At 35.1% G+C, this 9,774-nt stretch overlaps 1 protein-coding gene across 1 annotated transcript in view; it reads right to left on the bottom strand.

Moving 5' to 3' along the window:
• Nucleotides 1-391: 391 nt before the first annotated feature.
• Nucleotides 392-9,774, bottom strand: part of LOC104399837 (probable ubiquitin carboxyl-terminal hydrolase FAF-X) — a gene marked incomplete at its 5' end in the record, with an annotated part of 32,132 nt that continues 22,749 nt past the window's right edge. Inside the window, 7 exons of the mRNA XM_010017243.1 lie at nucleotides 392-2,000; nucleotides 3,477-3,572; nucleotides 4,017-4,229; nucleotides 4,680-4,836; nucleotides 5,508-5,596; nucleotides 6,697-6,917; nucleotides 8,625-8,810. Coding sequence (XP_010015545.1) covers nucleotides 1,866-2,000; nucleotides 3,477-3,572; nucleotides 4,017-4,229; nucleotides 4,680-4,836; nucleotides 5,508-5,596; nucleotides 6,697-6,917; nucleotides 8,625-8,810 — 1,097 coding nt within the window. The remainder of the gene's footprint in view (nucleotides 2,001-3,476; nucleotides 3,573-4,016; nucleotides 4,230-4,679; nucleotides 4,837-5,507; nucleotides 5,597-6,696; nucleotides 6,918-8,624; nucleotides 8,811-9,774) is intronic.

Here is a 9,774-nt window from a genome sequence, read left to right as displayed (position 1 = left end):
TGCTTAAGAATGCACTTGTGACCGAATTTTCCTTTGTCCATTTCAAAACTACAGACGTTTAATTTGATAAGCAGCTTTGTTTCTATCAACTCATTTGTAAAAAACACCATCAAGCTTGTGCTCATTAAATATATATATGTATATATAAAAACATACAAAAAGTACAAGATAAATCACATTAAGAAACTTTTACAGTGTAATTGTCCTGATTATTTTATTCTTAAGGGCCAATTTTTTTTTTTGTGCACAGAATCTCAATGTGACTGTTGTTCCAGAATTCAGCATGGTGCCACTGCACAGAATTCACCTTTTGGTGCAGTCCATTAAAAAAAAAAAAAAAAAAAAGACAAAAACAAAACCAAAAAAACAACACACACCACAGGACAAAACATTCTTCTTAAATCAAATTCTATTTGTGAATTCAGCAAAATAATTTCTATAAAATAAAACAGCAAAATATTTAAATAGTATAGGGTGGGCTGCATCTGTTTTGCAGGGGTATTTGGTTTTTAGACAGGTTCCAAAAAATTACACACATTCAAGTTACCAATTTTCATTTAAATACAGTATTTACTGATGCGGTTCTTTAAGTCTTTAAACAAATGTTTATTCTGGAATAGAATACCTCAGAATTGTATTTGACTAACCAGTAGTTTCTTTTATAATTAAACCCTGCTTCTAATGTTAAGATTTCCTGTATAATGGATAAAGAGCTAAGACAATTCTCGCTTTCAAGTAGAACTGTGAACGAGCAGAAAACCAGCAAGTTAACTTGGTGCAGTGGCACTCACAAGTACTGTGTGATTTCGTTGACTTCCACTTCACTGGGATGCAGTAGAAGGAAAGTGTTAGAAGTTTATCTAATAAGCTCTACCAAAGAAACAAAACAAGCACACCAAATACAGTCTATTATGCTCCAGGCATCCTGGCATAGCAAATTTTTGCATATTTGTTTTAAATCTTTTAAATTCCTATTACTGAAAACTAAGTGTTTTTTATCCCACCCAGAGACAGAACTGTCAAACATCAGATGTGAGGAACATATGTGAAACTGAAAACCACTTGTTTGTCACATTTTCCCCTCCCTATTTTATAGTCTAGGTGTAAGAAGAAAAAGTTCTGAGCAATGCAGTTGTCACATTGGGACAACTGCTGTCACGTTTTTTTTTCCCCTCATTGGCTACACTAACTTGGTGTGAAGCCATGCTAAATGTTACAGCATAACTATAGCTTCAAAGTGATTAACCTAATACCAGAATGAAAAAGGCAATGAAAAAAGATCTAGAAACAATGTTACATCACCAATTTTCCACATCAACCAAATAATTAAAAGGTTACCAGCCATTACGTTGCTCATAGTAAAATCGACTCCAGTGGCAAAGTATTAACATGAAACTATTCTTGTGGTTGACATGGATAGGCTTTTTCGTAAAGGAGTTGATCCGACTGCCAAGAGGCAGGCAACACTGGTTGCAGAGCGCAGCAGATATATCAAGAAATTATTTTTTTGTTGTTTTTGTTTTTTTTTTTTTTTTTGTAGATCTGTGAGTCTCATCAAGACAAAAAAAAAAAATGTTTCTTGCTCAAGAATTAACAGTCAAACATTAATATACTATATACACCTTTGCCATTTACACATTAGCATCAGGCCATTTATTACAAAACACTATACACTTTCCACTGCAGGCGGGTTATATATTGACAGCAATTTTCTGCAGATAAGACAGTGAATAGACTCTCCACTCCATGTTGATTAGGAATAGTTTTTCTAGTTTTAAATATTAGCCAGACACAGAGAAAGGTTGGACTGTAAGGCCTGGGTGCACAGTCTTGATGGAGCAAGTTAATTGATTATGTGCATTTCACTAATCTTTTGTCTGAGGCGGGGAAACTTCTTCACTGCCTTCGTAATTTTCTTGTGCTCGTTGGCCAGTTCGCTGAGGGTTGTTCATATGATGTGCTGCCGGGCCTGTATATGGCTGTCCATGCACGTGGTTATTCTGCAATAAAGCATAAACATTTTAAAGAGACATTAAACTAATGGGCTGTTTCCTGACTAGTTATTGTGTTTTCTCCTTTACATTCAGACCATTGAAAAGTATTATCCTTGAGCCCACGGAACTTCTCGTATAGTAATATCTGTATGAACACACCACAGTTCCTTCGTTCCCCTGAATTACACTTTTCACTTACCTTTTTTATTTACACTGAAGGCAAACAGACTTTTAACTTCTAAAGATAAAAGGATTTATTTGAAATAGCAATATCTGCTTTTGAAATAGTAATCTCAGCTTTTGAATCACAAACGGTTACATGCAAAGCAAAGGCAACAAGAAAGAAAAGAAGGAAATGGAAAGAGGCTGCCTATGTGCTGTGGACATTAAACTGTGCACATTACCCACAGTTTCAGCCAGCTTGAATGTTTTTCCTAAGACAATGGAAAAAGCACACCTGTACTTAATTTTTGAGAGGAAAACTTTAATGCTACAGAACTGAATGAAATCTAGACCAACAGTTTTTTGCAGACGCTCTGCCCCAATTTAAAAAGTCATACACATACCTGGCAAAAGAAAACAACTCATTTATCTACCCCTCTGCTAAGTTTAACTAACTGTGGAGAAACCAGGAATATGAGGATTGTGTGTGTTAGTGAGAAATGCCATCTCTTGCAAGAAAGTGAACACATCACACAGGTAATGGTGAGGTTACGGTACATGTCTGAACTCAGGAGCTCAGGAAGGAGTGGGAAAATCTGCATGACTTACCAACTGCTCTGCTGAGAACATCAAGTAAGGAAAGCAAGATGGAGGGGAAAATGGGTTTGGGCAGGAAAGGAAATTAAATTAGCAGATTTGGAATGTATAAAATGAATTGGAACAAAAAAATCAGAACTAAGTGGGGGATCCACCATTTTAGTCAATTCGGTAAAAAAACCCTGTTATGATTTCTTTCAGATCTGGGTTTCCACCAAAAGATACTAACAAAGCAGCCATTTCACATAAGAACAGATTTAGATTTTATATGTACTTAAGATTTAGAAATCAGTGTTCACAGCACAAATTATACGTAACAGCCATGTGCATTTTTCTGAAAGCCTTCCAATTACCCAAACTGAAATTCAGACCTTGAGGCTTGACTGTGTATTTAAAAACAAGAAAGCAACTCTCAAAATATTATCCATAGCAACAATTATGACAGAATCAAATTCAGTATGCACTAGACTCTGATGGCATCTGTCCTCCTGCTCTTTCTACGGACAATTAATCCATGATCTGATAACATTAAAATTTTCACCTGAAGCTCTAATGGTGAAACTGTTCCTGGCAAAATGGAGGTGTATCTGTATCTTTATTTCTCCAAGTGTGATAGTGGACAATAACATGCTTCTGACTAAATGCCAATAATTTAATTTACCATAAATGCTAAAAAAAGCTAACCTGGAACTCTGAATAAATGGTTCAACTATAAGCTTTTACCTGTTGATACTGGGAACCAGGTGAATGGGGATACAGTGGGGCATCTTCAGGTGGAGAAGACTCATGTTCATCTGGGGCATCAGGATCATCTGGTTCCTGAAGTTTGAAAAAACATTTTATTTACTTAGGTAAAATGTGTTGTGGTTATTCTATTCAGAGCCAATTCTACATGCAAATGACCCTTTCAGACATGCTTGGAGAAAAATTCCACCCCGCTGTGTCACCCACAGCTTGTACTGCACCACATAAAAACTCCCACTATCAATGTATTATTGGAAAAACAGACCCATTCACAATCTACTTTAAATGGCCACTTTCAATTTTATACTGCTAATTCTTTAAGTGGCAGATGCCTACAGAAAAAGTAATAAAAGTGGAAAAATGCACAGGATTATGCATTATGCAAACCACAAAAATAGAAATCCAGATTTATAAAGTTCGTTACCTCTGTAACGACCAGTGATTGTTCATTATTTGTAGAAGCACTTTACTCAGATCGTTGGGGTTTTTTTTTAACCACAAGTCAAATGAATTCCTTACCTCCTCCGGACAGAGTTCACAAGCTTTTGCAAGAGTCATTCTAGCACTGTGTGATCTCTCTAGGAAGTAGCCATTTGATGTTTCATTGCTTTGTATCGGTGGAGACCAATTATTATAGGTATATTGGGGATTGCCAGTGTATGGTCTACGCTCAAGCTCATCTCCAAGCCATTCTACTGCCCAAGTCCATTTTCTCTTCAAATCCCCATTGCTCTGCAGATGGAAAATTAACAACTCAGAATGGTTTTCTTTATTCTTCAAAGCAGAAAGATTTTTCTCTTCCTATACATCAGCTATCAGAGAACAGACCACTAACACACATGTTGCTGTTTAAAAGACTCCCTGAAATATCCTTTTTTGCACAAAGAAAACTTCAAATTTGAAATGAAGTCTATGGATTTGCAGCTGCATCACAGAATCATTAGTTCAAGTTTAACCAAATTGCTCTCAATCCTGTATATCAACCTTCTGATACAAGAAGGTTCAACTGAGTTGTACTCAGAAGTCATAATTTCATCAAGGTGATGAAAACTGAATGATGGTGGTTTGTTGGGTTTTTTGTTGGTTTTGGTTTTTTTTTGCAGGGCTTAGTTGATCGATGTTTGTTGTTTTTAACACAGAACTGGGAAAAAAAGCAGCAAGAAACAGAACAAAAGGTATCACCTGAAGGATCTGGTAGGCTACAGGACAGTTGCTGAAGAGAGCTACCATGCACTTTATACACTGGTAAGCTCTTTTCTGATAATGGTTCTTAGAGCGCTGAATGGTGTCAAACAGCCCATCCCTGTCATCCGGGATTCCTTTAAGTGCATTGTGAATCCTACAAAAATACAAAAAACCCAAACAAACAAATAAAAAAAAAAAACACAAAAACAAACCTCAGAAGTTGTAGTATTTAAATTAGTCAGTATTTACAATAATTAAACTTCTTTAATCTTAACTTTCAAAAGCCTTTTTCTGTAGACATAAAAAAATTACATTTGAAACTGAACATTTAATATACTAAAGTTAAAATTCTCTTGAAATGTGATCACATAGAGAACATTTATGTATGAAATAACACTTTTCTCCCAAGTTCACACTTTTTGCATGTCTTGGTATCACTGCTACGACTGACATGCTTCTGAGTAAGACCAGGCTATCACTGGACTCTCTTGAATGAGATGTTTATAAGAATCAATCCAAGCACCTCACAGTAAATACCAATGAGTTTAGCCTAAATGGCACGCTCTTGTATGTGAAAAATCTTGGATTTATAAGACCAAGAAGCAAAATTTCTGAAAACTAAGGAAGGTAAAAGTGGAAAATTTTAGGTTTATCACAAAAATTAAGGCTTTTATCTCAAAAATTGAGATAAAAGTGGAAAAATGTTTTATTAATTTAATATACATTTTAAACAATCCTCTTGAAAGGATGAGCACAAGAACCACTGGGAAAACAAGCTCCACAAAATGTAATAATATTGAATTATAAAGACAGGTACATACTAACCTATGAGTTTGCCAAGAGTCCTCAATTAAAAGGATTTGTAGAAGCAGATCCAAATATGGTCGAAGTTCATACGTATATGAATATGCAACCTTAAAAAGTAAAAATGCAGAGAATGTAAGAAAGCATTTCTTGAAGCATGCAGATTACATGGTGCAATACAAGAATACAACTCATTTGAAGTGAACTTTACTGTAATCTAAAGGATACTTCAGGATACAATGCATACTTTTTTTTTTTTTTTTTTAAATGTTGATTGTGTCAGAGTCTTTTCAGGGCTTGTGGTTTTGTCAGGTTTTTGTTTTGTTTCATTTTTCAATACAGTAAGTTTTGTGAAGGACAAAATGTTTCCTCATGAATTTCTAACACAACTAAACTGAAGCCCCAAGCACGTCATGCTGAAGAAGCCAACTTAAAAATATCTTTAGAAAAGCAGTATTACAAAACAGTACTTTTCACTGATATTGCTACTTTTAGACATAAGGTTCAACAGTTATCCTAAAATGAAAAACACATTGCTAGCAAAGTATTACTGAAGTGATTTTTGTTCTGATTCTTTCAAGTGCCAAACAAAAGGACAAAAGAACACAGAAAAATGTCACATTTACGGGGAGGGGGGGAGGCGGGGAAGGGTGAACATAAAGATGAGCTAGCAATAATAAAAAGTTTTATTTGGAGTGGGAAAGTGTGACTAACCTTATAGAGATTGAAAAAGGAAAAAACAAGACAGTCCAAAAAGACTCTTTCCTGAGTCTCAAGCCAAGCATGTTCTGCAGACTTGTAACAAAGAACCTTATGAATGTACTCAAATACAAAGGAGATCTTAAGAAATTATTCTGATTTTCCACACAACGTAAGAGGCTCTTCTATGGATAATGATGGAAAAGGTTTAGGAAATGATGCTTTCACAATACGTAAGGACCACCTCAGTCTACTTACTTTCCATCCTTAACATAGCATTCCTAATTCATAACAGGTTGATAGCTTTCCTAAACTCATAAAATGACTTCTCATAGTACTCAAGTACTTAGTTTTAAGACCTAAGAGTGTAAATACTGACAAAGAATGCCATCTTCAGGAAAATATATCAAGCACCTGTTAATTATTTAATGCAGCATTTCTATATCTAAATAGAGACTCATGTACTATACACATTTATATTCCCATCTTTCTCCTAGCTTTTTCTTTTCACCTGCCAAAGCAGCTCACTGAGGACAGTTGAAGAGAACTGAGGATTCTCCCAACAGCAGAAACGAAGCAACTTGATGGTCTCTTCGGAGTTGCTGCAATCTTCAATAATTTTCTTCACATAACTAGTTCTCACAAACAAAATGTCTGTTACGTTCTGCTGAAGTGCCATTATAGGCTGAGATAAGTTAGGATCACCATAAGGGTTGGCAAGTGGGGGATTACCTAGAAGAAACAATTATTACAGATGAAAAGGTGCTGAAGCACTTTCAATGTAGACACAACAAAATATAAATTGGTGTAACTCAACAAAAAATGATAGAAGAAATAAAAACAACCAACCACACCACCCACAGCTGATTTTCTTTGAAAAATGCTGTGGTGTGAAATAACTAAGTTTTCTGACTGTGAAGCTTGATACTTGCTGCCCGAGAGAGCTACTTCTCCCTTGCTACTTCTCCCTCTCAGGTAAGATTACGCAGGGACAATCAAAGCAGAACAGCTGGAGGCATGTTCATATGCAAGAGAAATTACTGAGTTTTCTTTGTGAAATCCTCTCATCTCCTGAGTTTATCTGCTTTGTTTATTGCATAACACAGCCAAAATCTACCATATTTTAGTACACAAGGTCTATTTACTGCATAGGCGATGGGAAAGGGTTCAGAGGAGTATCTATGTCAGAACAGCTCCTTCTGAATCTCTAGAGCGAAGAGATAATATACTCCTGAAAGAATTAAAAAAAAAAATTAAAAAATGTTATTTTACTTAGTAAGCTTCATTTTGTGTAAAGCAAGACTGTTGATTTGCTCCTGATGTTCCTAAATTTAGCAGTTTTGAATTATTGTTTGAAGATGTCCAGAAGTCCGAGAGAGAACTTTTCTAGCTTAATATGCTGAAGCAAAAAATGACTTTACTCTGCAAATAGTAATCATAATTAGTCAGAGTAATGTTCATACAAAGTCAATTTTTTAGTACAACATTATGAGTACAGTGAACATATTTTCATAGGTAGAATACCTTTCCAGTTAAGTCTCAAACAGTGCACTGGAAACAAAACCAAATCAAAATTGCCAAATGGTTCTGAAGCTTATTATACCACAGTAAAATTCTCAGTTCATTAATCTTACTGTAACACATTCTAGCCCCTATTGACTTCATAGCCTGACACATCAAGCTGTAATAAGCCTGCCATTAAATAGATTCCTAATTAGGTTTTCTAGAAAATGCTTAATAGAATATGTATATGCTAGCTGTAAAGTCAATGTAGCCCAATATTCTGCCACTATTTCTCAAAAATAATTGCACTCTATTAAATTAATGGATATATTAATGATTTATACTACAGTTCATCAATTTCTAGCTGATTCTTTATCGGTTATAAGTTAAAGTGCTGGAGTTCTGGCTTCTGTTTGTCGCCTTAAGTGCAAACAAGCACCAAATAATTTTCGAGCGCCATCCAAAACAATGTGAGGTCTCTTTACTGATAAGCAGTATTAGCTGTTTCAGAGCCTGCTCTTGTGTTTCTCCTGGACAGATTACTTTCATACTGGTAACATGAAAGTAATCTATTTCATTGCCTATTCAGAATCAAAAGATCTTTATGCAGTTCTTTAAAATGAGCTTAAACTACTCTAAAATCATAACCATTTTATAATCAACAGAATACTACTTTACTACTTGGTTGTTTTCCAGTATCTTTAAGGAATAAGCCAAGAAGCATAAGCCACAGAACAGATTTCAGTCTTGTGCTTTAGTACACTAAATCAGTTTTGCTAATGATAAAGAATTTGGTCATTAAACAAAAGGAGTTGCTGAACATAAAAGGCAAATATTTTCCCAGCTAATCCATTTTACACATAATAGCTAAATATACACAAAAGACATTTACTGATAAATTCAATTAATCTAAGGAAACCTTAACATTCACTATACCATTGATAGAAGACTGCATCCTTGATGACACATTGCAACAACGGATCAGTTGTGACACAACAGTGTACAGCTTCCCCAGTTCAGCATACTGGTATTTAATTGGAGGACCTGGACCTTCATCCAGAGCCACAAGCATGAAGGTTGCAGGAACACTTAGTTTCAGAAGTTGAGTCTTCTCTGCTACACCTTTACAGGGGTGGGGAGGGAAAAGAAATATGTATCTTATTTGTTTACATGATTAATAACTTCTCAGTTGCAGGATTTTATGATAACCATCATTTATGTTTTCTGAGGAAAAAAAAGTACACATCAGTAAAGATGTACAAGAAAATTATGTTCAGTTGAAATATCACACTGAAGGAGAGATGTAGATGACTACAATTTCTTAACTCTGCTCATTAGCACTTTAGTAACTAACACTTGTATTAATAGCAAAGCCTCAGAGAAGTCTTTTGGACAAAGAATTAATCTTTCTGTTGCAAGGCCCAGGACAGGATGTACACCCCCACAGTACATTTTGTTATTGTTCTATCACATCCTAGATACTTCAGTTACAAATTTAAGACATTTCCAACTGTGCCATACTATGCAGTAATTGTAAGGGTGACAAATCAATTTAAGACGAAACTAAAAAACAAAATGAGAAAGCCTCCAAAACCACCCAAAACCTTAACAAAATATCCAAACCATACAGCTAGTTTCCCTGCAAGAATACCTTGCACATACTACACAAGTACTTACCAGTAAATTTGATATGTTCCTTCTGATCTTGTATTCTGTTTCTCAATTGGTTAAAAGTAATGATTTTTCATACATATCCAAGTTTTTTCTTATTCTGAAATACAACTGGACCTTACCTACCATCTCTCTGATAAGGAGTAATCTAAGCACTCTTTTATATGATCTTTTTGATCATTAGATAATTCTGTAGTTACATCCTTTGTAGAACTGATCACTCACTTGCTCTCATGTGAACAATATATTATTTCTCTGTCAGACAATTTAATCTTTTTCACAGAACATGGGGTGGTGCAAGAATGATGTATTTGTGTCTTTTGCTGAATCAACACTCTACATCCATAGAGAAGCCTTCAGGTAACAGTAATAAGACAAGCACAACTACTTAATAATTCCGTATTTATCTTTGCAG

Source organism: Nestor notabilis, unplaced genomic scaffold (genome assembly GCF_000696875.1).
Source record: "Nestor notabilis isolate BGI_N333 unplaced genomic scaffold, ASM69687v1 scaffold28950, whole genome shotgun sequence".
Taxonomy (NCBI): Eukaryota; Metazoa; Chordata; class Aves; order Psittaciformes; family Psittacidae; genus Nestor; species Nestor notabilis.
Note: the sequence above shows the minus strand (reverse complement) of the source record. Positions and strands in the feature narration are given on the sequence as shown.